Consider the following 27,785-nt stretch of genomic DNA (forward strand, 5'->3'; position numbering starts at 1 on the left):
GATCTCCTTTCTCGTACAAATCCCTGCCACTAGTCTACGCAATCGTTCCTTTATTTCCACTCAGACCTCCTCCTACCAAGGTACCAGTACGAGCTACATCGATGCTCCGGCACGGGTAGAGAACCTCTCTGCTTCTTGATTCTCTTTCCACTCATTTGGTGCTCTGCGAAAGAATGCTGTTCGTATATGCCGCCGTCCAGTCTCGTTGCATTACTAGAAGACCGTCCCTAGCTAGTCTCCAGACTAGAAGACTTTGTAAATTTGGATGTCTAGAAGCTGTCTTGCGTCTCCGACTCATTAACGGAAGATGAGATGGTGGAAGTAGAGGTCGAGTACATACCTTAGGTGGACAGAAACCCTATCGATCCTCAAAACGTAGATGTGGTCGACGATCGCATCCGTACGAGCATTGCGCAAGGCGAGATGATGGGCCTGATGGCCAACGTAGTGAGGCGACTTGACATGCAGTTCCACATTCCGGAGGACCGCCATCTCATTACGGCAGACTTTGTGTGTGTTAGCAAGAGGTTTGTCGACTCTGCCGCTTCGCAGCGTCGCCTTCTGCCGAGCGAGGCCTCCGACGAGGAGTGCACCATGCACGACGACGTGCACAAGTGGCGGAAGGTGGGCATAGAGAGCTGGAGGCTCACCATTTTAATCAGGTGACCGCGGGAGAGTACATCGTTCCAAAGGAGTGCGAGTTTCGCGCAATACTACCCAAAAGCTGCTGGTAGAGCTTCTGTATCGGATGTCCCTCCCGCAAATCTTACTTTTCGAAGCAGGAAGAGATGACTAGGACATTCCGGTCAAGTTAGCGAATCAGGACGAGAGCTGAGATGAACAATCAGAGCTGGGTTGAGCAATTAGGCTGGCGGATTCTGATAGGAGCTTAATCGTCCGAGGATCGAATGCTTAAAAAGCTTCCTTGCGCTTTGCTGTAAGTATGTCCGAAGCTTTGCGCTTAATGTCGAAAAGACCAAAGCCGAGAGTCGACGAACCCGGCCAAGCGATCTGCCTGTTATCGAGCGGACTCGTACGGGAGTTCGGCAAGTTACCGCAGCGGACAGAGAAGCAAAAGGCAAGATCAGCTACAAGCAGAACAGGAATGTCAGCACAAATCTCGGCATTACAGCTGGAATCGCCTACCGCCGACGAACTCGATCTACTAGAAGCGAATACTCTAGTATATACCTTTATTAGCGAGAGGTTTAATAGTATATCGTATTCGTTCTTCAAAGCACAAACGAGCCGCTTAAGCATATCGTGGTATCATGAAAACGTCTCCTCCTCGCCCCGCGAGCTCTTCGTCGGCCTCTTGTGGGACCTCGAAGCCGTCCTGCTTAATTGTCAACTGCCTGTTCCTCGTCCGCTGTGTCGTCGGTTGTCTTACCCACGTCAGTCGAGTAGGGATCAGTCGGGATCTGCTTGAGAAGAGTGCCACCATCCGAGACTGCCCTCATGCTCTTCGAGCGCAGGGTCGGCGTCCATCGCCTAACGTTGAAGAAAGACAAATCACGCTGAATGCTGAAGCAGTATTGTAGCAGGCTGTTGAGGTAGTAAGTGCTGCCGTGACTAGTCGGGTCTACTGGTCAGATCTATGCGGAACGCGCTGTCCAGGACTTTGCGGCCTGCTCCAGCACTACATTTGTCTTGTCGGTTTGTTCGAGTCCGGAACCACCATAGGGACTAGCCAGAAACTGCCCTGCTGCCCACACGAAGCTGGCAAAGCGTTGTTCCAGGGATGGACCGGCGAAGTAGACGGAATATAGTTAAACGCCGGCGTGACAGCACCGTTCAAAGCGGTCTGTTCCAAGCGCAATTTTGCCCGGCGGTAGACCCAGAAGAGTTGTGCCGGTCCGACCGTCGGACTGCAGGTCGCTGCGCTCCGATCCAACAGTCTGATCGCACTTATACTGTCGGTGTCGAGAGTCTGTCGTGGAAAGGTCTCATCCTCCGCAATGGTGAGCTGCTTCATTTCTCGCATGAGCTCAATACTGCTGCCGGCTCGGACTTAGTATCCGTTTCTTCTCGACTGCTTCGCTCTCGAAGCCGTGCGCCTGGTGTGCCGCCATCCTCAAGCTCTTCCATCATCCCACTTAACTTCGCCATTCTTGACCGCAAGTTCGCCTTCACCCGCTTGGTTGCTGCGTTTGAGGCCTGCCCCCTCACACCTTGCAGCTCACGCTTTAACTCAAGCACTTGCTCTCGAAGTTCCAGGTCGTATCTGGCCTTTTGTTGCGGCTCTCTAGGAGCGGGAATGGATTTGACGTTTATTATTAGTGGCTTCGTCTCGGATCGAGGCCCCAGGGCATTGTTGAAATCGATGTGCTGGTGATAGAGCGTCGTGGCGGACGTGTGCGCAGGGCTTAGTCTAGGTAGTAAGTGGGCAGTCGTTCCATGACATCTGAGGGCTCTAGTGTGCGAGCTGGTCGATCAACAAAGGTCTTGTGCGGTGCATTGCTGTTAATAGCTACTAGATTCGAACTCTGCTCTAATTCATAGCATGTTCTCTCTGACGTCAGGCTTTGGGAGGCTGTGCTCTGTGATCGGACAGATACCATTGATCTAGAGCGGCGGGCTGAACTTTCTTCTTGACACCTTGGGTGGCACTGTGCGACGTGCTGGATCTGGATCGGGCGTCCCTCGTTTTGAGAGCCTGTAAGCCGCTGTGGGATGTGCTCGGTCGGAAGTCCTTTCCGATGACTCGAGCGGTTGTTTGTCTTGTTAGGCGAATTTCAGGTTTCACAGCCGCGGAAGGACGGAAACCAGCAGTTATAGGACGAATGTCAGCAGTCGTAGACCTCCTCAGCGGAGGCAGGGAAAGTGCCGAGCTGCTCGGTCGAGATGGTCTCTCGAACGGCAACTCATGTCTTGGAGAATTCGTGCTCGATCGATCCGAGGTCCGCCGGCGCAGTGGTCGCAGTATCACCGGCAAGAGGTCGCTCACGCAAGATTGAGTAATGTGGCGTTTAACATTGTGGTTCGATTGTATCTGGTGAGATGAGATAATGTCTTGCGGCTGCATCGCCCAAAAGTGCGTTAAGCTGGCTTCCAGCAAAAGATGCACTGCCCTGCTGAGCTGCTAATTGCCTGCGAGTCAAGCTCATCGGAATGGCAAGAGGCCGTCATCCGATGCAGTGAGAAGCGTCGGCATCAAGCCAAGATGCTGTTCAATGGTCAAGCCCTCGTAATCGTGCCTTGCCGTCGACGGCAGCCGGCTCGATGCCCGCAAGACATGGGGTACGGCAGACTCTCTCGATCCCATAGAGGCTTCCGGCCCATTAATTCCTCTGCAAGACCGGTTGAAATCTGCTGAACATCGCATCGCCAGATTATGCTCGCGTGCGCTTGTTGCTGCCGGCAGTAGCGAGGGTATGGAAGGGCGAATCGATGGCGTTGAGTATCTTGGCGAGGGGAAGTCTCCTGCTCGCTACGGTTGCGGTCGTCACGTATATGCGTGGTCTGGGTACCGGCTGTGGCGGCTCCGGAGACGGTGAGATGTGTATTCCTGGACCGGACAAGGTCGGGAATATCTAGACTGATGTGGAATCCAGTACACGCGATCATGGCAGCTTCGTGAAGATTGTGGCGCCAAACCGCAGGCACAGAGCCGGACAACGCTTAGTAGCATGCAGGCAACTCAGTGATACGCAGATCTCGTTGCCCACGATGTTTCAATGACTTACTCATTTGTCCGCAGCCAGTTGGCAGTTGATCAGGAGCAAGTCTCGACCAACTGGGCTGTTGCGGAGCAGGATCGTGAAATGTGCAATGTAAAGACCGAGAAGTCGTATAGCTGACTTGTGTCGGTCTTGCTCGGCCAATGCATCCTGCACGTATTCTTCGTCGGATCCGACCATCAAGCTGAGGCGATGTCGTTGCATAGTCCGGTCTATCTCTCGCGAATGCTGCGTTGTGGGCAGCGTGGATGAGACCTTCGACAAACGGTCCCACATTTGACTCCGGCTACGGTGTGGACTTTTTCGCAGCTCACCATGTGATGTCATGAAAGACTCGATTTCATCAAGCTCCGCCGTTGAGATCAACTCCGCAAGGCCACGATAGCGCCCCGTTCGTGAGTTTCCCTCACTACGTCGATTTCGTGATTCTGGCCTTTGGCGATATCGCTATATATCAACACACCACCATGCTGGTGTTATACTGTTGCCATGGTCGTCGTCGTCGTCGTCGTCGTCGTCGCCAAGACGCTCTCGCACCACCATTAATCTTACGCCCTCACGCCCTCACGCCCTTGGCGATATACACACCACTATCAATCTCACGCCCTCAGCGTATATACACACGAACTCGCCGCCGCCCTCACGCTATCTTACTACTAATCTTACCGCGATCTCGCCATGCTACGCCCACCGCCGAATTACGACTACCTGCGTGAGGAGATTAAGGTTCTTCTTTAAGTCTCAGGCCTGACCCACAACGCTGTCCGAGCATGGATAAAAGAGCAGAAGGGCGTGGATATATCGCATGCTACGTTCGAGCGTGTGATCGCTGCTTGGGGGATTACAACGAGACTACGCAGAGCTAATCTCAGTGCCTATGATGAGGAGCGGCTAAGGGCTCGGATTAAGGAGCTGTTCTGGGAATTAGACGAGGACGATGCTATATGCCATAAGATCCTTACTATTAATGGCTTTGCTCTCTCGAAGTAGCAGTTCGTGGAGCTGAGGAAGAGCATAGGATTGTACAGGAGGATTCCAAAGGATGACCAGCTATCCTATGATGAGATTATTAAGAGCGTGTTAGTCGGAGTGATTAAGGGTAGAGCGCTGGAAGATTACGGATACCGCAACCTCGCAAGGGAGATGCGGAACGAGTTCAAGCTGATCGGAAGGTTCGTGATTTCAGCTATCTCAGTGCTTATCTCAGTGCTAACCGCTGTATACAGGAACCGGATCTTCAAGATCGCCTATCGGATGAACTCAGCGCCGTTCGATGCACGCCGCATTAGTGAGCGAGTGAAGGTCCGCTCTCATCTTCTAAAGGCCAAGGGACCAAACCATATATAGTCGGTGGATGCCTATTGCAAGCTTGAACTCTTCGGCATTCAGATCTATTGCTGCATTGACGTGTATTTACGGAAGATTATATGGGCGTACGTCGGCACTATGGCCAAGACGAAGTTCTCGGTCTTTAGCTAGTATCTCGGTGCAGTGGATCAGCTTGGGTTCACTCCACAGGTAAGCCCTGTATCTATTAATCTCGGTGGACGTCTCGGTGGACATCTCGGTGCACAGGCTGACTTGTATACACAGATCCTGCGAGCTGACCATAGCGTGGAGACTCTAATAATGGCCGACGCCCACCTTTGCTTCCGTAAGAACCAAGAGGGCCATCAACTCCGTTTTAATGAAGCCTTTTGGTATACAACTAGCAAGGGCAACAACACCATTAAGCGTTTCTGGGGTCTTAGTGCATCAGCGGCGTTTAACCGGTGGCGTAACCTCTTCATTAAGCTCCGCAACAACCGTCTATATGACGAGGATTAGCGGGCTGACCGTGTGGCCTTCCTCGCTGTATACGTGCTAATCATGCGATACACAGTCTGGCTGTTCGTTAGCAGCCACAACCGACACCGCATTCGCAAGCACCCTAAGATCACTGGCCATGTTGCCGGTATTCCGAACACACTCTACGCATATCCAGAGTTGAAGGGGACCGAGAACTATGGCATCTACATTGACACTGCTCATCCTGAGATCCGACAAATGGTCCAAAACAAGGACGAATTCGGTGCGTATGCTATTAGCTAGGATCGCCGCTAAGATCCACCTGAGATCGTGCATGCCGCGTTACACCAGCGCTAATATGCTAATTAATTCATGCAGACCTTATATTATATCTTCCCCTAGCCACGATGCATTGGGTTAATCACACGCTTGTCGAAGGCGGCTTCCCTACTAAATTAGATGGTCGTAAGCAGGCTGCCAATAGCGAGAAGCTCCATGTTGTTGCATATCTCCACCTCCGCGCTGCAGCCGCTGCTCACCTCGCCGCCGGTAGTAAGCTAGTAGAGTTTCAGAGGCCTGCACAGGGCGCTAGCCTGTAGCTAAGAGATCGCATAAGGGAGGTATTTGCAGCGAATGGCTTCCCTCTGTGAGATACAGAGTGGATTATGCTAAGATCGCGAGATAATAGGCCCTTAAATGAAAACTCTGCTCTCTCGCACCCTCTATCGTCTGCACCCTTACCCTCTGTTTTCTCTGTATCCTGCACTATTTACACCTCTAACCACTTACACCTCTGACTATCCACACACTCGAATAAACATCTAACAGCTCCGAACTATGGCTCCTGGACCATTTACCAAGTTCTGCACTAACGGCGGGGCCCTTCACAATGTCGGACTCACCGAGAACTGTAGCAACTGCGGCTGCGACCCCCTAACGACCGAGATCGCTGCTGAGATCGCTGCGCCGGTGAGAGATACTAGCGCTTACAAGGGCTATAACGTCTTCCACTCCGGTCGTGCTAATACCGTCCGACAGAGCACTTCCAAGAAGCACACTCGCCCTACTAATGCCGGCACTCGCGCTCTATTGCTTAGGTATGCTGCTCAAGCTGGAGCCGCCGCTCTTGCTGCAGCCGGCAATAGTACACCACGATCTTCTAGTCCGGCTCCACCTCCAGCCTTAACTACCAAGCAGCAAGGCAACAAGCCACAAGAGCCTATCGTGCAGGAGGTCAGCCTCGCGTGCACTATGCACACGGTCGAAGTGGATACCACAACTGCGGTGCACACCTACAGCCCTCGGAAGGAGCCCTTCGAGTGGACTGGCCAAGGCGTTGTTGCTAAGATGAACTCTAATCTTAGTGCCCTCTCGGCGAACATAAGAAAGGGCTACCTGCTTAAATACCTCCTTAAGGAGAGCGAGCATGCTCGCAAGCGTGTCGAACGCAACGCCTACTACGACTGCTTCCTTACCGTGAAATACAACAGCTCAAATCAGCCTATTAGGCCTGGCGACAAGAGCACTGTATCGCAGGATCTCCACCGGATGCTGGCGCCCTTCCACCCTAACACTACAGTCAAGCTCGTCAAAGCCACTGTATATATTACGCTGCTTGTAAACGAACAGTACACCCGCAATCGCCGTGGAGGTTATCTTAATAAGATGGCCGAGAACGAGGCCTACCGGAAGTTCACAGGAAGTAGCAAATCCTGGAGACAAGCCGACCTTAATAAGAAGCGCGCTGCTGAGCTAGCTTACAAGGCGACCAAGGACGCTCTCAGAGCCGATCTTAACAAGGATCTTACCAAGACCGCCGCCGGCACCTCCGCCGGCACCTCCGCCGGCAAGGGCAAGGACACTGGCAATCCATAGGACGCTGCGTTTGCCGCAGCCCTTGCTCTTAAGACTGACGACGATGATCTTAGCGATGATCCTAACGCTAATCTCGATGCCGCGATCGCTGAATCCCTGAAGGTCAAGGCCGAGCCTGCTGCCGGTCCCTCGAGGGCTGGTAAGCGAGCTGCCAGTTTAGAGCTTCCGCAGCCATCCTTACCAGTGAGACATGACGACTCCATTATTATCCTTAACGACGTTGACGCCCCGTCCAGCTCGCACGATATAATGGCAGAGGCCAAGGCAGCTGTTGCCAGAAGAGAGAAGGAGAAGGCGGCCGAATCCAGCTCAGTAGCGCCACCACCGTCGCTACTACCGCCGCCGCCAGCACAGACGCCAGTTAAGGCAATGGCCATGGCATCTTTAACGTCCTCCAGAGCAGTCAATATGACAGCGACTCTACGATCTTCGTTGACCAAGCCGAAGAAGAAGAAGGATAGCATCCACGACCGTGTCCGCAAGCTATTAGCCGCTCCAAACCTTACGCTATTGCAAGAGCGCTCTGAGATACCGAATACGCCTGTTAAGCAGGAGCCGGAGGTAAAGATGGAGTTATCCATAGACGAGCCTATCGTTAGTGAGTCTGCGGTCGACGAGCCTGCCGCTGCCGCTGTGGAGGAGCATGTCGATAAGCCTGTCGTCAATGAGCCTGTCGTTAATGAGTCGGTAGAGCAGGAGAGCAATAGACCGAGACGCAGTGGCAGGAAGAGGATTGCGTCGGAGAAGAAGAGGGCTAAGAGCGAATCTTAGTGTAATCTCAGTGCGTTTCTCGGTGTGGTATACAGCAAGGGTAGCATATATAAAGGAAGCAGATACAATAGAAGTATATACAGAGGAAACTTAGGTATCATTTGGCAGCTCGAGAGCCGATCTCACCGTATCTTAGTGCGTTTCTCACCTATTTGCCCTCCAACTTCGCCAAACGCCGCTCAATCGCAGCATCCTTCTCCTCCAACGCCTCTCTTACCGTCGTTAATTCCTCCTAGTTCAGCTCATGGCTCGCTAATAAATCTACCTGCTGATCTTTAAGGAGTTTGATCTTACTTACGAGTCCCTTAATCTTAGCGCTATAGCTACCTTTGAGGAGTTCGATCTTACTCAGCAGTGCCTTGCCCTTGTTCTCTAGCTCCAAATTCGCATCCGTTAACAGCTTAATATCATCCTCTATTGCTGCCATCTTCACCTCTATATCTGCTATTATTCCTCTGCCAGCAGCATCCTCGACAGCAGGCTCTGCTCCCTCATTAACTAGCTTGCTAGCACCGCAGTTAGCCTTGCTACGGCTAAAGCAATATCCGCAAGTCGTCTTGTGCGTCACAATGTCCTTGTATGCGCGACACACGTAGCCTGCTCGCTTGCAGAGTCTGCACTCGGTAAACGCCGGCAATCCTAAAACGGGATAATTAGCTAAGATCGCACCAGGATATGCCAAGATCTCCTAGCTTGAACTTACCTTCGTCCGTCTCCTGCACTCGACCTGCATGATTGTAGCGGTTGAGCGTCTGACGACCGCTTCGACGTACAGCGGCGTCTGCTAATTACGCCTTAGTAAGAGCTTCGGTCCATGCCTTAACGCTAATGTACTGCGGAGCGAACTGATCCATTGTAGTCGGCATGCGGAAGGCTTGGAGATCTGCAGGCAGCGATAAGGTTGCTGGCGGCGGTGTTGGAGTTAGAGGGTCGCCATTAGACGGAGGATTATTAACATCTCGCATTAGTGTATCGTCGCGCTCGATCGGCAAGCCCTGCGCTTCGAGCCTGGCTTTCTCAACAGCTTCGCCTTGTGGTGTGTTCCAAGCAGTAAAGGCCATGGTGAGATCGAGATCGAGAGCGAGAGCGAGAGCGGCAGAGATTGGTGGTAGTGGTAGTAATGTTGGTGTTCGAGAGAGAGAGAAACGACCGCGGAAGGGGATATTTAAACCTACCAAACGCCCTCATTAGCATTGTGCGCACTTACATGTGATTGTCAGCTCTCAGCGTGATCTTAGTAACCGGCTGACAATAGGTGGTAATATATACAACAATAGGAGCGTTTATTAAGGGAGTGAAGTCATTTAAGCCCTGCACGTGACCATCAAAATCACGGAATCGACGTAGTAAGGGAAACTAACGTATGGTACACCATCCCACCTTCTCCACTTCCAATCCCGTGGTTTAGCCGAAGCCATCCAAGAGCCGCCGATCGAAATGACATCTGCGCCGCCTGAACACTTCAACCGTTGCGCAACTTCTCTTTTCCGGCCATCGAATGTCATCATACCACGATCTTGACGTTGCCGCTTTGTCGTTGCCGCCGTCGCCAAGGATTGGTGTGAGTGTTCGCTCCATGTCGACTGCGTCTCGACTGTGAAGACACGGTGGTGGAATGGTAGGTGTGTAGGTCGGAGGCGGTGGGGGCCTGAGTCGTCATCACGGTTGCGCCGTTTGCAAGAAGCGGCACGGAGCGGCACGGAGCGGAGATGAGGAGGGCGATATCGAGGTCGTCGCACGCATTGATGAGGATGTCTTGACTGCGTTGTCAAAGGAAGACGTACGATGGCCAGTGAGCAGCAGTCCGCAATGCCAGTGTCCAGCTGTCTCGCAACCAACGACGACCTACGCCTGGTGGAAAGTGCCTTCATTTGGTGCCATCCGGGGAAGGACAACAGCCGCCCGCGATCCTTCCGAACTCATGCCCGAGATGGTCGTCTTGCAGTGCTTGCTCCTCGATGTCGTGGTAGGTCAACGATTTCTGGGAGACACAACGGACACAACGGACAAGGCTGCTAATCGGTCGCCAGTGCACGTTGAAGCTGCCAGATCCCCGTCCCACGATGGTCAACTTCGCTGCGGCTTCCGAAACACCCTCGCAACATTACCTGATGCGATCGAAAGTGCAGGATCGCCCGCGGCCTACCTTCCACAAACAAGACGGATTGCACGTCCACCTTTGCTCAATCAACGTCTGCTCCATCATCGCCTTCGACCGCTCGCCAACGCTTAACGACTACCCGCCATACTTCCTGCACGATTCCAGGTACAGGCTATCCTTCGATATTGTCACATCATCGTGGTTTCCGCAATGGAGTTGCAGTCTTCGCATGAACTGTATGTGCAGCGTCCACCTTTCTGTTGCTAGAGCTAGCTAACAGTTCATCAAGTGGCCTGATACATAAGTCTTGCCCACGTCTGGCCGCTTCCTCGAAAGCCCTTCAGCCTCCGAGATTCCGACACATCCTCTTCTATGGCCAAGTCCTCGACCCGGCGTAACAAGATCTACTCCAGAGGTCGCCAAAAGCCTCACGTGGCGCAGAACTCCACACTTGGTCCCTCCGCGGCAAACGACTCCCCTTCTAACATCACACTTCCTTTCCTCGTGGACGGCTTGCTGTCCTTCTACCGTCGCGCTTCCTCTTTCATCGGCTCATCTGATCGGTTCGTCTCCCCCTCGACACCTTCACCATACCTCCGCCGGGTTCCTTTCCTTCTGACCTCTAACTCTCTCTTTCATCTCACTTAACCTCTGCATACCAACCACCTCACTTAGCCTCTGCATACCAACCTTCCCCTACCTGACTCCTTAACCTAACTCTCCATACATCTTTAAGATAGCTCTACTACCCATCAACTTCTCCCACCTCGCTTCTCTACGCACATCAACTCAAGCGCGAGCACGGCTTTCTTCTAAACCGAATACAGCTTTGGCCACCCCGCCCACCGACTTCTCCCACCTCGCTTCTCTGGGTACAACAACTCAAGCGTGAGCACGGCATTCTTCTAGACCGAATGCAGCCGGCCGAGATCGCTGGGCCCAAATCGCGCAGTGAGGCCATCGAGACGAACGCTACCAAGATGAGCGAAGCCCTGGCAGTACAAATTCCGGTGTGGAAGGCTTTATTTTACCTGAAGACCAGTTTTTTGAGGTGTGTTTTGTCTCTCCGTCGCGTCGCCGTTCTGAAAGTCTGCAGAGTTGGCCAGTGGCGTGGTTGGTAGCGAGTTCTGCGGGATTCGTTGCGAAGGCTACCAAGAACGACCTTGCTGCGCTATTGTGAGCAAGTGAGGCGGCCAACGACTCCTAGGCATACCAAGATTGGCTGTTAAGGAAAGGCGTGGATTGATCTGGGCGCGAAGCGCACATCTGCTGGCTCGAAAGAGTAACCGAGGCACCTCCAATGCCCTGGCGCGCAATCTTCCCCATCCCCAACAAACCATTCTGCATGAATGATTTCCCGGCCGCCATGTTCCCGGCCACGCCGACAATGATCTCGCATGTCGCCCTGTCTTCCAGAGGCGCGAGATCTGCGACCAGGCTCACGACACTTTCCTAATGACGGCGGAGGAAGCTTCCCATCTCGCGACCCGTCGCCGGCGAACAGACGGCTGAACTTTGCTGGAGCTGAAGATGAGGCTGTGAACATTAGCGAAGGATCTTCGAACAAGCGTGAGTGCAGACTCGATATTTACTTCCTATCAGGGCCGGCCGACTATTCATTCAGCAGCTTGCCGTCTCGACGCAGACACTCTCGTATTCTCAGAGTGCTCGAGCACAACGCCGCCTGGGAGGGCAACGTCGGTCCAGAGAGCGATGGAAATGAGGGTGGCGATGGTACTCCATCCCTGAACGAAAAGCTGCAGAAGACATTCAAGCCCACTGACCCGCCTCGAACTCGCACTCCCTCCGTTCCATCATCCCCGGGATCTGATTCTCCAGGCAGCGGTAGCCACGAAAGACATCAAGCCAACGAGCAAATCTCTGCCGCCTCGATCCCGGGTTTCCTCCGTTCTATCATTCTCGGGGACATGATTCTCCAGGAAGCGGCAGCAACGGCAACGAGCCCGAGCCGTGAAAGAATACCCTCAAGCCACATCAGATGAATCTCTACAAGGATCTTGTTAATATCGCCCACCGTCTGACGCAGTATCTCGCCGACCAAGAGAAGTCCACCGGGACCATGACGGACGCGAATCGTTGCCAACATGTGCGTTGTCCGGAGCGGAATGAAGATGAGACGACGGTGAAGGTGAGAGCAACGCCGGATGAGAGAGCAGCCCTGGTTGAGAGACCAGTTTCGGCGTCGGTACCGCCGTCTCCTGCTTCCGACTTCGACGACAGTGTTGCATCCGAGCTCTACTAAAGATCATTGTTCGGTTTCCTTAATCACTGCAGACAATCCTTGACGGAAAAGAATCATCTGGGATACGTGTTCGGGATAAGATCTGGACGGCCGTAACCCAATCGTGACCAGACTTGGCCGGAGCAGAACCCCTCCATGCCGGCGAGGCTCCTTCTTCGGCAAAGGGATTTGCGTATTCTGAACGACGGTGCTTCGGCGCTTAGTGTGGGTATTCCTCCTTCTTCACACATTCGACACTTAAGCGACCTCTACATCGACGTCGCTCCGTTTGACGCAGGAGCTAAGCAGCGAGCCTCCAGAATCAAGGTTCTGTCCGATCGCGCACATCGAGAGCAATGCACATCGCATCGCAAAGCTCGAAACGAACCCCGACTATGTCATCACCGACCATGTGCGCAAGGACACACCCGCCGGCAGTCTTTCCTACAACTTTGTCGAGCAGGCAATTCGCAAAGGCGCACTTCCAGAGCTTTTGTGCTACACCGCAGGACCTCAAGTCGGAATACCGCCGGAAGCAGAATCCAGGATACCAGGGAAGTCATTCGGGACTCCATTCTCGGGTGCGGATGATGTGATCTCTGGCGATGTGTGGAAACGGCGAAGGCGGACGGAGAAGCAATGACGGGGAGAGTCACGACGTCGAGGAAGAGGACGCTGGATTCACTCGGAGCTGGAGAGAATTTTTGGCTCGAGCAACTACCGCAGCACTCGTACACTTCGCCCACCCCGAGGTGATGAGAATGAGCATCGGAATCATCTTTCTGGTTGTTATATTCGTTATCGAGACGGCGCATTGGACACAGTCAGACATCAATGGGCGAGTCCCAAGAGGTCGGCCGAGACATTTGGCAGTCATTCATGATGACAAGCTGTACGAGCCGTCCGGACAAGGGTGCGCTGAGCGACATGTGCTATCTCGGTCACAGTACCTGGACGTTAAGTCGGACATGGCGGTCTCGTATTGCTGATGCCGCTTAGCGGACACCGTGGGGCCGTGAGCTAGTGACGGCTATCTTCAGCAAGCAAGCCAGGGAGCAGCGCAGCGCAGCGAGCGAGCAAAACCAAGCAAAGGCCTCGCCGTGACATCCTGCGGCGGCGACCAGGACCACCTGTTCCCGCTCCTCTTCCTTTACTATGGCAGACGACTTCGATTGCGACCTGGACGGCTTCGATAACGACGCTTGACTGGATGTGGACGACGAGTTGTGGTCAAATTCTGATCGCATGCTGGTCGATCACCAAATTTTTCGATGTACTGGGACCACGGAGCATCATCCGTCTCCGAGCAGCAGCTCCTTTACTATGGCTATCGTAAAGGCTATGGCTATCGTAAAGGACAGCATGCCTGTGGTCCCTCGCTCCTTATCCGAGAGCAGTGTAACAGCTGCCTCTGGCAACAGCAGATCATTACGTCCGCGAGCTGCGTAGAATCCGCAGGCATTCGACCGGTTCGACGCCCCTCATTCTCTGGGATACTTTTACTCGGTCCGACAATTCTTAATCTCTACGATCTTATCTTGCTCGGCTCCGAGCAAGCTTTTGGCCACGACCCTTGAAAGCTTGTCGGACAACATTGGAACGAGGCAAAAGACACCATATGGGCCTTTCTGATCAGGCTATAGAAAGGCCTGAAGAGTGATGGAGACGCACCGGAGCCGGCTGCCCTGCCGTCGAGGCGCTTGGTGCCGCCATGCTGTCGGGCGTGTAGTGAGCATCTTCACGGCGATCCGCGACCACTGCCCGCCCAGTGCGCCACTTTCTACCGGACTCGACCTGCCCGTCGTGGAGCAAATGATCTCCACTACTTCGTAGAGCCCGCGAAGAAGCACTTTGACCGAGGGAAACTGCTCCTCGCGAGGTAGTGGTGAAGCAGGAGCGCGCCCCTCGTCCGGAGATTCGACCACTCCAGCGGCCACAGCCTCCGTCTCCCCTATATAGAGCAAGCAACTGACTGACTCATGTCGGCTGCACAGAGCGGAGTCGAGAACTCGGCGTCGAAGCATCGTGCTGCACCGGACAGCGCCCATTGGACAGTACCGTCGTTAGCGGAGATGAGTTCTACTTGCGATGCGAGAGCGTGTTTGAGGACCTGTTTTGGATCAGTGTATTCAATGTTTTTGATGGCCGTCGTGGAGGAGAGCATCGTCATCAGCGGGTTTCGCGGCGCAGATACCTCTCACGGAATGTGACCTCCATTCACACCAGACCGTCCTACTTACGGCCACCTGCTCGCCCGGCAACACCCTCGATCACGATGACAGCCTTCCAGTCGTAGGCTACCGAGTCCCCGCCGACAAAGCTGCCAATTCGAACACGATAGGACTACTCAGCGGTTCTTCGAACAATAAGTGCTAATCTCGCATCCTGAATCGACCAAGCTCGTCTCCTGCAACTAAAGCGAACACCCAGCAGAAAGGGACAGCAACAGCCTCACACCATTCAAGCAAGTTAACTTACGGCCGTCTTCTCCGGCCACACCGAACAGCGAATCGGGTGTGGACGACAGCAGTCTCTTGTCGTGTATCCTTGGCCGACGACACGATCCTCCTGGAATCGCACCAATTGCAACGCCCGCTCGGAGCATCGATGCTGCCTGATAAGGTATGTGAGATGAGCCTCGTTGCATTGCAGGCTGGACACACCATCAGCAGCACTTCCAACACCAGCGATTCTCGTTCTGCGATCTCTAATGACTGCAATGCTTCAAGACAACCTTCTTATAACGACTGAGTAGAACGTACTGACACATCAACCCCACCAGCGGCCAGGTCCTCGAGATCAAGGGCACCTCGAACGCTACTCCGACTCCACCGGTAGCTTCATCTTTCCCGGCGGATCGCATGGACAGAAGGTGTTGATACATGTGAGTATGATCACCTCGAACATCCAGCACAATTCGACAGCTATGCGATATGCGCACGAAATCTCGAGCGCTGAAAGAGAGACCAGCGCCTGATGTAAACGAAGTAAAGGAAGATACCTTACATCCAGCAGGACCGCAAACTCGTCAAGAACAGTTCCACACAGTTCCCAAAGGTCAGAAGTCTTTATCACCTGCAGCAGCACCGACGCCGAGCTTCGTCACGTTTCCCAACAAGTCACTCAATTTCAACGTCTTGGACGCAACCGAGTCGTTGTAGTGATTGCGAAATCGGATGAAATCGACGCAAAGATCCCTGCGGGCGAAAAGAAGACGATCGAGACGGCGAAAGATTTGAAGAACGAGCTTGCAATTTGGCAGAAGAAGATCTCGGATATCAAGACAAAGAAGAATGGTCACAAGAAAGAACATGGCAACGGATGGCGAGCAAATGCCGCCGAACTTCACCCTGCCTTCCACCATCAACCACCACGCGCCGCGTACGTCTCCGCCTATATCACTTCCTTCAATCCACCGCTGACCATACCACTAGGCACATCACCATTATGCCGTGCACACACTGCGAGAGGGAGGGGAATGAGTACTGCCACCTCGACTCTATGTACCCGTGTACCCCATGCAGCAATAACAGGGAGGTACAAGATGGTAAATTGGTGCACAAGTCGCGAATTTGCGTCCACATACCGAAGCAGCGCGAAGGCTTGCTTCCCATGAGTACAATGTCTCTTGCAGCCGCCTCGGGATCCGTCTTCCGCAAAGAAGCAGCAGTCGATGAAGTTGTTCAACTCCAGCGTTCCACCACAAATGCGTGAGATTAGGGTAGCAAGCGTAAGAGTGAAAAGAACAAGCAGAGGCATCGAGGATATCACGAGGAGACGAGTGGGGACCGGTGGGTGCGATAAATCCGACGATGAGATATCACCGCGCCTTGACATTGACGACATCGCGGAAGCAATTGCCACGTGACTGCGTCTGTCGCAACAGGCCACACGTCCGGCCGAGCCCTCGCGAGGTGGAGAAACCTTGCCAATTGAAACCTCACCAGGTGGAACCTCGCAAGCCGGTACCTAGCAAGCTGCCTCTATGCAATCGACTTCGACCGAGCCGTTTACGTTCGCGGCGAACGGTCCATCCCAAACACCACAAGGGAAGCGAGGATCCACAAGAGAAGCGAGGTTCTCCGCCGAGCGCTTCGTTCCAATCCTCGGCTGCTTCTACGCAAGCGGCCTCTTCGCAAGCGGCCTCCTCACAATCGACCTCCTCACAGTCGATCTCCTTACAATCGACTTCGACTGAGCCGTTCACGTTCACGGCGAACGATCCATTCCAAACACCACAGGAGAAGCGATCGACAGGTTCCTCTCGACCTCCCTCCTCTAGAGCTCCTTCCTCTCGAGCTGCTTCCTCCCGAGGCCGCAGCTCCCGCCGATCTAATAGCTCGAACCGAAGAGCCGCAAGAATAAGAAGGCATTCCTCGCAACATCCGACACAGTGCAGCTCCTGCCGACCTACCAGGTCTCGAACCGAAGGTGCGCAAGAATACGAAGCTACTCCTTACAACATCTGACACAGCACAGCACAGCACCGTCTCTTCCGGTGGTGTACACAGTAATAAGCAAGCACGCGAGGTCGACGGGGTCCTTGAAAGAGGGAGACGAGCATCTTGCACGCAAACGATCGGCATCGAGACGCTCGTTACCTTAAAGACTTGTTGAACAGGTGTCAGCGCATCGACTCTCCGCCGGCAGATACGTTACTAGATCGCCTAGCTTCTTTATCTAAAAACAATGTTTAGCGCCAAAGTCGCTACTTACCTTAAAGCCTCGAGAGTAATAAAAACCTATAGGAAGAGCTTAGAGCTCGACGGCTATAGATCTACACCTGTTAGAGCGGTGCAGCATCTGCTACGCTAATACTTAAACGAGCTGAATCGAACACTGCGGGGCGTAAGCGTTTGCGAGATTATAATAGAGCGTTAGCTACAATAGATAATAATTAATATCGAGTAACCAGACTAAGTGTAGACTACGACGTAGCACAAGTCGCCTACGAGGTATAATGTACTAGTTCGCACAGAATGCGGCACCCGAAGCCTATATATTCGAGCTGTTCGGTCCAGAATTAGGAAGTAAGGAGGAATAAGATACGGTTCGCTAATTCTTTGATGTTCAGTCCAACGCATACACCGCCGCTGTGCTGGCCAGCAAGATAACCGTACTGCGAAGGGGAATGTAATGGAGCAGACTTCAGCGGCCCTCTCAAAGGTTTGGAATAGGACATCGTGCGCCATATCTCGTTTCAAATCTCACACCACTGTTCGGGTTACAATCGAACCAGCAACCGACCGCTAGTCTGCGTACAAGATCATTCGAACGCTAGAGAAAGCCATGGTCAATTTATTGATGCCCGAGAGCACAACGTCCTCGAAGACGTTCCGTATTCTAACATCGTATCGCTTGAAAAGGTCGTCCGCACAACACACTGGATTTGCGAGCTTCAGGAGCTCTGTCACCTCCAGGAGCTTACTACAGCAGCCGATTCGATGACTCGAAGTACTGGAGGGAGTATGTATGCATGCCAGTCATTAGACTGAGAGAGCACTAACTGATCTTCGCATGCTGGCTTGTGAATGGTACACATCTCTCAGATACCGTTTTCAAGCAGCTTGTTGACCTTCTATCAGACCCTTTCCCTCCTTTCTCCACGCTGGTAGCCGATCGATATTTTCTCGGCATGGCCAATATGAACCTCCAGCCCTTCTTGGCATCGATCCGCCTATGACCACAATGTCGTCGGCAATTATGATCAAGACCATCGATAATATGGACCGAAGGAAACCTTTTTCCTCTTTGAACACTTCCATCGCTCACTGGCAATCCGTACGCGACCTAACGGTGGCCTCAGACGGAGTTAACGGTCCAACGGAAGAGACGTTGGAAGAACACTCCTCCGTCCGTACGGACGAGGCTGCCCCTGAGCTTGGTGATGGAGAATGATGCGGGTGAGCTGCTATGTCAAAGGCTCCGATGCAGCACCAACAAGTCGGTCTGAGGAGATGGAGATTGAGTTGATTGTGGAGATGAAGTTGAGATTGGGCAAGCAATATGCTCCCTGCGTCAACTGGCTTGCCCTTGTATGTCGATACGGATCAGGCAAACCTGGTCCCGCTTTTGGAGCAGATGAAATCTGCGAAGGCGCTGTAGTTAAGAACCGGATTTGACGCAGTCCTCCTTGCTGTTGCCCTTGTTCTCCTGCACGACATGGACACGTTACTTCTCCTCGGACGAGCAGTGGAACCGAAAGGATGGCTGAAATTTGCTGGAGGTTCCCATCGAAATCGTAAGAGCATTAGTATCCGAGAAAGTGTCAGCCGTTTCAAGCCTCGAAGAACTCTGCGCAGATCATCAGGGCCCGCGCGATCTGGACCATACGAGCACGAACAAGACGAGGAGGGAGGAGAAGATGTCGAATTCGAGCGCACCAATGCTGGATTTGCGGGTCAGAGTGCGAAACGCTCGATTGAGCACTGGGTTCGCAGATGACCGAGCACCCAAGCTACGCACTACGAAGATGCAATCCGCAATAGCCACAGCACCGAGCTAAGAAGTTATCGCTCTTGCTAATGCGATGGCCCACTTCAAGCCCCCCGAAATGATCATCGACGGTACGTCGCCAATCATCTCCCATCGCATCTGCTTACTGACATTTCCAGGATGCTGTATGACTGCTGCTTGTTGCCACGGCGTTGCTCATCTTGGATCTCTGATGAGCGAAAATTCCAGTCAAGACGCTCTCCTTGCGATTTGTACCGGCTCTTGCCAATCAGGGCTCATATGCAAGGTCAGATCCGGGTCTTCTATTCATACAAAAGACCCGCAAGACTATCGAAACGAGGACATCGTCCCGTGACATCCAACCCTTAGGGCACCCAAAAACCGTAGCGAGAAGCACGATTCCAAAGTTCCGCCAGCAGCTTCGCTAATCACTTGTCAGAGCCGCTCCACTCAGTGGTTAGCGTTGGGGCGGTGTGCCAAAAGTTACCGGGCTCAGGCAGTAATCAAAAGACTACACGTTGTCCTTAAAACCATTCTCCACCTAAGGAAAGCTCGAAATTGCCACCATAAGCTGCAAGTTGCCTCTACGAAGCATACCTCGGACTTCCGTCGAGCATCAAGATCTTGGCTAGCTTCATCTTCCACCTCAAGGATCTGCAAAGATCTAGCACAACAGAGCGAAGGCGCCGCTTTCGTCGACGATGCAGGTCTGGAGGCGCATCTCCACCACATGACATCAAGGAGACTGCACCTTCACCCATCGGATGCGTTGATTAAGTCAAAGGGCGCGAGACGATCCGACTGGTCTTTAAGCCCCACAAGCCCGCTTCTCCCTCCATATCGTCGACAGCGCCACATCTCTCCACCGAATGGACTTCATGGCCCGTGGCGAGCTCTCGACCGACACACACATCTCGCAAAATTCATGCCCATACTGCAACGACTGGCAGACGAGTTCAAGATTGCGAAGCGGTCGTGATCATGATTCAAGCTGTGGCTTAGGCCAATAGAAGTACCTCAGCGATGTTCAACCCAGATCCGAAGAAGCTAATCGAAGGCAACAGCATTGCTCATCCCACGACGAGACTGTCGATGCAGAGGGTCGTGGTGAGACGATGATTCGCAAGATTTATGATCCGCCGTGTCTGATGGAGTCGGATTGCATGTCTGCCGTGACAGAAGAGGGCATCAACGATCCGGCGCCGAAGGATTTGGAGAAGGATTTGTGTTTGTAGGAGAGAAGAAGACGGCAGCAAGAACATGGACATCAGGTCAGCCTAGTGTGATCAGAAAGCTGCTATGCCCAGCTTCGACCCACCGCATCGTCACGCTTGCCACATGTTCCAAGGACTTTCGTGACGGCGAGCTTTACTAACGCCAATTCGCACGCCTACAATTTCATCGCCAGCTCACCGAGTCTCCGCAGTCGAGATGCAGCCGACATAGAGCGACCGCTCAACCTGGAGCGACCAATTACACCAATCGCCGACGATAGCGGCAATTTCAAGGCCGTGGTGCGAGTACGATATTTCATCGGTCGGTGCAACGAGCACAAATCCGCTGGCGGAGTACATCGTTACTTCAATCGAATGTTTCTTATATCAAAGGTGTCGGGTAGTCTGTCGTCGATTGGGATAGGCGGCATGGCAAGATTCATTGCAGAAGGCGAAGGTCACCTGCCAGACAATGCAGCTTTCTCGGTAATCTTCTTATCCCGATTTACGAGTCAAGCGATCCCGACCTGTCTCCCGTTCCTATCGGCGACCTCTCAACCTAGGACATATCGATCACGACTCTGTGCATGATACGAACAGCCCGAAGGGCGGGCGAGCTTTTCTCTATAGACTCGATAAGACTCGGAGGTCTGTCACTGAAGCCGAGAGCGACGGAAACCGATGCTGGAGCCATGGGAAGCGACTTCATGGTATTGGAAGCGTATACTGTGAATAACCTGCACGACCAGAACATCCCCTCTCCGAGTCCTGAGAGTCATTCAAACAGCGAGGTCTACACCCCTTCGGCTCTGGTGACCACGTCTCCGGCATTTGAGAACTTTCCGTTGGGGAACTCAACAAGAGCGATCTTCTCGGCTTCGAGATATTGAACTTGAGGAACAAAGTGTTCGCCTTCCTATCGCATCCGCCATTCTTGAAACGGAGCTGTACTAGCCGGCTCGGAGCTCTTGTCCCATATGATCTGACGCAGCGCAGCGGCAGGAATAATTCAGTCGATTATCTATCCTCCTATCAACTTCATGGCCCTGCCGCCAGATGGTGCATGGAAGGACGCCTCGCCAGCATGCTTTCTCACCTGCAGCGTATCCACACTGCGCTTAGATATCGTCTTGCCTTCATGTCCATCTGCATTACTGATATGATCGCTTTCGATCGCCTAAGCCATCAGGGTTTATTACCAACAACTGCCGCCGGCTTTCCCTTCTTTTTCTTGACCGCACCCTCCTGGACCGCGATTGGAGGTCTGCCCCGCCAGAGGACTTCTTCGGCGAGCATGACTTTGACAGCGACATTGATCTGGACATGGGGGAGGCACTGGTTTTGGGTGGCATACGGCTCCCAAGACAGCCTTCTCGGCAGAGCTCACTCCAACAGGCGCCTCGATTGTCTTCTTTCCTTCTCCCTCTCATCCTCGTACCCTCCTGGTCCGTCATCTGGGGTCTGCCCCGGAAGGGGACTTGTTCGGCGAGACGAATTTGACAGCCACATCGATCGGGGTGCGACTTGGGTGTCATCAGCTGTTCCGAGCTCTTCAGCAGACTCCTCTCCAAAAGCAGACTCCTCTCCCGAAGCAGACTTCTCTCCCAAAGCCGACTCCTTCCCCGGAGCAGACTTCTTGTCCGAACCCACACGAGCAGGTGCCTTGATCAGATCAAGTTTCAGGCCGGAACCAACGTCGAATCTCTACCAGACCTGCGTACATACTCACTCCTCAATTCGTCCTCCACTCCGACTCAACAGTATCATCCATACTAAACAGCAGCATGATATACTAGCCGCCTCTTCAGCAGCAAAACTCCTGCTAGTCATGGTATACACTCAGATTTAGCAGCCTAGTATTAAGAAACATGGCTCAAGGCTACTCCTCCCCCATTCCCTCCGCTATGGAAACCTCCAAACTCGCCGACTTGACCTATAAGAGGAATCTCGGCGGCGCACGCTTGCTCCGCACCGTCATCCACCCCTTCCGTGACCATTAAGCGCTACTCCTCTGCCTCCGGCAAGACTGCCAGAGATCTTACGAATCTATTGTCCTTGTCATAAGTCTGACCACTGCGAGTCGTCATCTGCCGGCGCAATTTCCGAGCAGCGTAATCTCTTCTATTCGATTTGACAAGCGGATGTACTCCCAGGTAACCGGTCCGGCTGTACTGGACTGACCGTCAAGCGATGCACAAGAGGGAAAAAGCGGCGGTATGGTTCAGATGTCACGGTAAGTCAGACAGCCGCAAGAGTCATCGGACGCCATGTGCAATGGTGAGGTCGTCAAGGCACACAGTCCGGACCGTCCCCAAGAAAGTCATACGCTGGCAGCGTTGGGCGATCCGCCCGCTTTCAATCTCACCGCCGGTCCAGAATTTCCACGGCCTGTGGTCGTTTCTCCGCACCAACAATCGTACCGCAACACACTCGGCGCAGTCGTAGTCCGAGTCTCAGTCCTACAACCCTCGTTTACTTAGCAGAGCAGGCCGAAACGTCACAAGATCTGGAGCCAGACTCGAACGACAAGTTCAACAGCAGCAATAGCAAAGATCATGGCGATCAGTATTGGATCGGGCAATGCGGTATGCCAATATGGGTTCCGGATCCTCCGCTCCTGGTCGACGACATCTGCCGATGACGCAACTGAGAATGGCAAGGACGAATGGCGGCCACGGCGGCCACAGCGGCCACAGCGGATACGACTGTGGATCTTCAGATCTGCTGCCTTTAGAGTTGCTGCCTTCAGATTCACTGTTCCCGAACCCTCTGCTCCCAAATCCAGCGTCGCCGTTATATGCAGCGCAGCCCGAGCCAAAGCTGACCTAACACGAGCAGTAGTTGGCATCGCATCTCCAGTATTCGCCGGCCCTTTGCAGATTGGCACCCCAGTACCGGTCGACATCCCAGGTTGCGTCGAAGTCGGCATTCCAGACGGAGCACCCGTTGAAAATGCTACGGCGGTTCCTGCGGCCCTCTGCGGCTTAGGAGAGGTCGGGACTGTCGACGGTGGAGGTTTTTGCATTGTCTCTGAGTGGTTGTCAGTGACGGGCTGAGGCTTTAGAGATGAGGGACGAGCTTACATTGTTGTATCGACCTCTTCCGCTCCCACCGGAGGACGTACTGTCAGAGAAGCTCTGCGGAAGATGATAACAGACGCCACGACTCGGGGTCGGTTCCTCGCTGCAGATGACCGCCTCGATTCTCAGCTGTAGCCTTTCTGCGCTCGACTTGCTTCGCTGAGACCCCGCTGCGGGCTTCTGCTCGGCCGCCGGATGGTTCGACGTGCTCATGGCCTGAGCCCTCCGTCACATTCATTATTTCAGCTACCGAGCGTAGCTACCTCGCTCAGGTCCATTATTCCCGCCATCTCGAGCGTATCCGGCATCCTCACTCCCACTGGCGGCAGAGGGGTTCGCCCTCCTTGCGACCCTCCGGAGACCGCTGAAAGAATGCTCTTGTCAGTCGTATCATGCAATCGCACACTGCCCGAGACCGTGCATGTACGTTTCCCGTCCGGCCACAGGCGAAGATCCACGTGTAGTACCCATCGAAAGTGAGATCTAGAAACGCCTCTCCCAACGAAGCGTAGACATCGTGTTGTGGGTTTTCGTCGTTTCGTAATCAGGACGACTTGTCGAATGGGAATAAGTCGTCTCGAGCTGTTTGCGTCTTCTAATCTTGCGTGACTGGATTCATGCGAATGATGCATAGTGATTGTTTCTCAAAGTCTCGCTTGATGAAGCGTCGCACTCGGATCACGACTTTCCCGTTGTCGCCGTCGCTGTCGATTGGTGTGAGCGGTCGTTCCATGTCAACTGCGTCTCGACTGCGAAGACTCGGGGAGCTTGCGGTGGAATGGTAGGTGTGAAGGTCGGAGGTAGAGGAGCTCGATTCGCTAGAGAGAGAGACCGGACTTATTCGACTAAGGCAGGGTGATTGTTTTCTCCACGTCCGGCTTGGTGAGTCGTCGTATTCGAGGACAACCTGTCCCTGGTTCGGCCTGCTAGATTCGAGCTGTTGTTGGTTCGTGCCTCCCGGCGGTAGCGGAGGGAAAGGTAAAGGACTCGCCTTAAGCTGCTGTATGCGGTTGAGAAGGGGAAGATGCCCTCGCTTCACAGCGATGTTAGCCATGTCGGCGGATGTACTTGGCGGCACCGTGGAAGTGTGAGGGAGTTAGGTCGAGGGAGTTAGTTGGAGGAAATGGTATAGAGAGGTGAAGTAAGATGAAAGAGAAAGAGAGAGACTTGGCAGTAGAAAGAGGAGGAGGCAAGTCTGGGAGAGAGGAGGGTGAATGTCGGCAGAGCATGAGGTTGGCTCATGCGTGGGGCTGAGCGTGATCTTTACACGACCAAGGCGTGGACTCGAATTCCGTCGCAGCGTTCTCCACCTCCAAGCTTAAGCTAGTTCTACGACATGACCATCACCATCTCCAAAGCCAAGACCAAGTCATGACCACCTCCCCTTACACACCTACTCCTCATACACACCTACTCCTCATCCCTCCTCCATCATCTCGCCCAATCCTCCGAATCCTACCCACCTCCACCTCCGCATCCGCCACTCATCCTCTCCGGGGATTCCATCTCTCTCGCTCCCGGCTCCGGCAGCGAAATGCAAGCTTAAGCGGTATATAGAGAGAGGAAAAGCAGCAAGAGGAAAGGTGGGAAGGGAACAAATAGCAGGGTCGGGTGGAAGTGGAAAGGTGGATGTCGCATGTCGTCATTGAAAATGTCAGTGTGCCTGAGGCATGAACGAAACGTCGTCCAGCTGAGCGAACGGCAGCGTTCTGATGGAGCATCGACCTCGTCTTTTCTTCCCTTTGAATACCACTTCGCCGCATCATTCTCGAACCGGCCTGGGTGGATTCATACAGCGAAGAAGACACGCGCACAGGACTTCACCGGATCTCCACCCCGCCAGCGTGCGCGCCTGGAGACATCGCATCACAAGCAGCCAGCGCTGACGGACATCCGCGTCCACGACGAACGCTGCAACTCGCGTCCACGAAGGAGCGTCCTCGCCGCACGCCGAGCGCACAATATGGCTGACACCAGCATGCAACGCCCAACAAAGGCATCCTCCAAAAATCGTCCGAACGCACCGCACGAACGACTCCGCCGCATCCATCACCAAATCGCAACGAGCACGCATGCGAAAGAGCACAGCATTACCAAGCGGCACAAGCGAACGAGGTGGACATTGTAGATGACAGCGAGCTGTGCATCCCAAGTGATCTTAATGATATTCTGAAAGAGGCGAGTCTGCCAACATACACGGTCATCTGCTACATCTCGGCTGTTTGGCCATAGAGGACTTCCGTACGACCGAAGCAGAGCCAGGGAGGCATGCTGCTCAAGGTACGACTGGCCATGGCTAGTAATGTCGAGTCGAAGGCCCAGCGCTGGCGTACTCGAGTCTGCCTCTGTGTGGATACTTCCAGGTACAGTCCGTGAGATGAGTAGCTCAAACTCCGAACCGCAAAGTAAGTGGTCTGTTTCGGTTTTGGACAATGATGCTCAGGCATGCATGACCATCCGCACGTCGCAGAAGGTCTCCCACCGTCGCAGTGAGCCCTGACCCTCATCTCAATGTTGCCGTCGACATTGCCGGCAACGTGGCCCTCACCACCAACCCCCTCCCTCCTCGCCGCAGACCTCGCGAGTCTCCGGCCACTACTCTATTTCCCATGTCCTCCCGCTTTCTCTTCTCTCTGATTCGGTTCCGTTCAGACACGCGTCTCTTTACTCCATCGAAGCCAACAATGCGCAGAAATCCCCTTTACATACGACCCACTGTACGAGGAATCAATCGGCATATCCTCGACCCATTCTAATCGACTCAGCTGCAACACAACATCACATCACGATACACGCCACTCCCGTCTCTGCGGAGTACTATACGAGATCACAGCATCGTCTGCGCAGCGGCCTGATATACACATCTCCTGTCTACTCATCAACGGACATCAGAACAACCAAGCCAACGCGCAGCAAATTCCGGCCATCACGAAAGCTGGCCGCACGCGGTCTACTCGTCCTGAGAATTTTACCTGCCCGCGGATCCGTTCTGGTTTCCTTGCCAATGGAAATCAAGACAAGTACTCCACGCCCCGACCATTTTTTTTCGAGGCTGGTGACGGCTTGGCCGGCGAACTCGGACCTGCTCGCAGTGTTTGACTGTTTCCTCTTCAGCAAACATCAGAACAACCATCCCACCAGCTCGTTCCGGCTTCCGCTCATACTCGGAAAACATACCCATCACCCGAGTCGAGTATCACCCAACCAGGCTGCCACGCTACCCACTCTACCCACTCTCCCGGCTTGAGCAGGCAGTAGACACCACCACTGAGACGAACGATCATCTCCGGGAGCGGCGAGGTGGAGTCGGACTTCCAGGTCGAGAATACACCGAGTCATCCTTGACGGCGTCAACATGTCAGTCAGCGTGCGGATGGAGGAGGTGCTGGGAGGCGAGAGGAGGGATTGATGGCGAAGAAGTGCACTTGAGGAGTGGCGGATCGAGTGGTCGTGTCTGTTGGAAAGGAGAGGTGGGGTTGGCGTGCGGTGGTGTGGTGCGGTGCGAGGAGCAGACTGGAGTCGAAAGCTTGGAGAAGTGCTCTAAAGCAATTTCTGGCGGTCCGAAGGCAGAGTTCATAGGCAGGGATTGATGGTCAATTTGTTTTCGCCAGTTGCTCCTAGCCGCTGTTTCATTGATGAGACTAGCTCCCTCTTCAAGATTCTGCGGTTGGTGAGACATTGTGCACTCACGATTGTCTGAGCGAGGGGAGAGCAGGATGGGATGAAGCGAAGGAAAAGCAGGATGGGATGAAGTTGTCGCGAAGAGAGACGAGAATGGGAAGACGAGAATGGGAAGACGAGCAAGGAGTTGACGAGCAAGGAAAGACGAGAAGGGAAGCGGAGATGGGCAGGGAAGACGAGAGCAGCTGGTGCATGTACAGACGGCGATACTGCTGAGTTGACCATTAGCATGAATGACAGCCTGACGAGGCTGGCGTCTTGCTGCGGTAAATTGAGCGGTGGATCTCATTTGTTGTAGACATTTAGCAGGGAGTTTGAGGGGCTTGGGAGTAGTCAGTCGATCATGAAGCAATAGCGAAGAAGAGATTCATAAGGCGAGACAAGAAGCGAGAAGTGGGAAGAGGTGAGAGAGGCGAGATCAGGTGAAAGAGGCGAGACTGCTCCTAAGCCCCGTACGAGGTACCGAGAATGGTATATGCAGCGGGAGGGGCCTTGCAAGCGTATGCGCTTTCACGCGAGCGTGAGCTATCGACACTTCTGCACTGCAAGAACGATCAAGGTGCAGAGCTATTTGTACACGAGAAAAGAAGATATGCTTCAGCCACGCCATGCCCTTTGACGAGACTGAAATTCCAATCTGTAATTCGAGAAGTGAGGTTGGAGGCGAAGCCGTAAGTGAGCATTAGTAAGTTGTAAGCGGAATGCCACACTTGACTACACTTGACCATGCCATGGCGCAGTAGGAAGGTACACTGTGTATGGATCAAGATGGGAGTTTTCAGTCACACAGAAAAAGGTGGGTTGTGGGTAATGCGGCAGATATACCAGGGGATGTGTTTGGTCAGGAGAGGCGTTCAGCATTTGGAGAGCAAAGCGGATCAGTTATCAGACTCCAGC

At 53.6% G+C, this 27,785-nt stretch overlaps 3 protein-coding genes across 3 annotated transcripts; 2 read left to right on the forward strand and 1 right to left on the reverse strand.

Moving 5' to 3' along the window:
• Positions 1 to 15,064: 15,064 nt before the first annotated feature.
• Positions 15,065 to 16,655, forward strand: MYCGRDRAFT_97773 (uncharacterized protein; the record flags this gene model as incomplete). Its single annotated transcript, XM_003847203.1, has 7 exons — positions 15,065 to 15,079; positions 15,240 to 15,341; positions 15,473 to 15,514; positions 15,651 to 15,838; positions 15,892 to 15,994; positions 16,092 to 16,187; positions 16,431 to 16,655. 7 exons carry the CDS (start codon positions 15,065 to 15,067, stop codon positions 16,653 to 16,655), a joined length of 771 nt encoding a protein of 256 aa, XP_003847251.1.
• Positions 16,656 to 23,802: 7,147 nt separating this feature from the next.
• MYCGRDRAFT_97774 (uncharacterized protein) lies at positions 23,803 to 24,261 on the reverse strand (the record flags this gene model as incomplete). Its single annotated transcript, XM_003847209.1, has 1 exon — positions 23,803 to 24,261. One exon carries the CDS (start codon positions 24,259 to 24,261, stop codon positions 23,803 to 23,805), a length of 459 nt encoding a protein of 152 aa, XP_003847257.1.
• A 909-nt stretch (positions 24,262 to 25,170) lies between these two features.
• Positions 25,171 to 26,306, forward strand: MYCGRDRAFT_97775 (uncharacterized protein; the record flags this gene model as incomplete). Its single annotated transcript, XM_003847204.1, has 4 exons — positions 25,171 to 25,331; positions 25,384 to 25,487; positions 25,577 to 25,612; positions 26,041 to 26,306. The coding sequence occupies 4 exons, from the start codon at positions 25,171 to 25,173 to the stop codon at positions 26,304 to 26,306; spliced, it is 567 nt and encodes a 188-aa protein (XP_003847252.1).
• Between the last annotated feature and the right edge of the window lie 1,479 nt (positions 26,307 to 27,785).

This window comes from Zymoseptoria tritici, chromosome 16 (assembly GCF_000219625.1).
Source record: "Zymoseptoria tritici IPO323 chromosome 16, whole genome shotgun sequence".
Lineage (NCBI taxonomy): Eukaryota > Fungi > Ascomycota > Dothideomycetes > Mycosphaerellales > Mycosphaerellaceae > Zymoseptoria > Zymoseptoria tritici.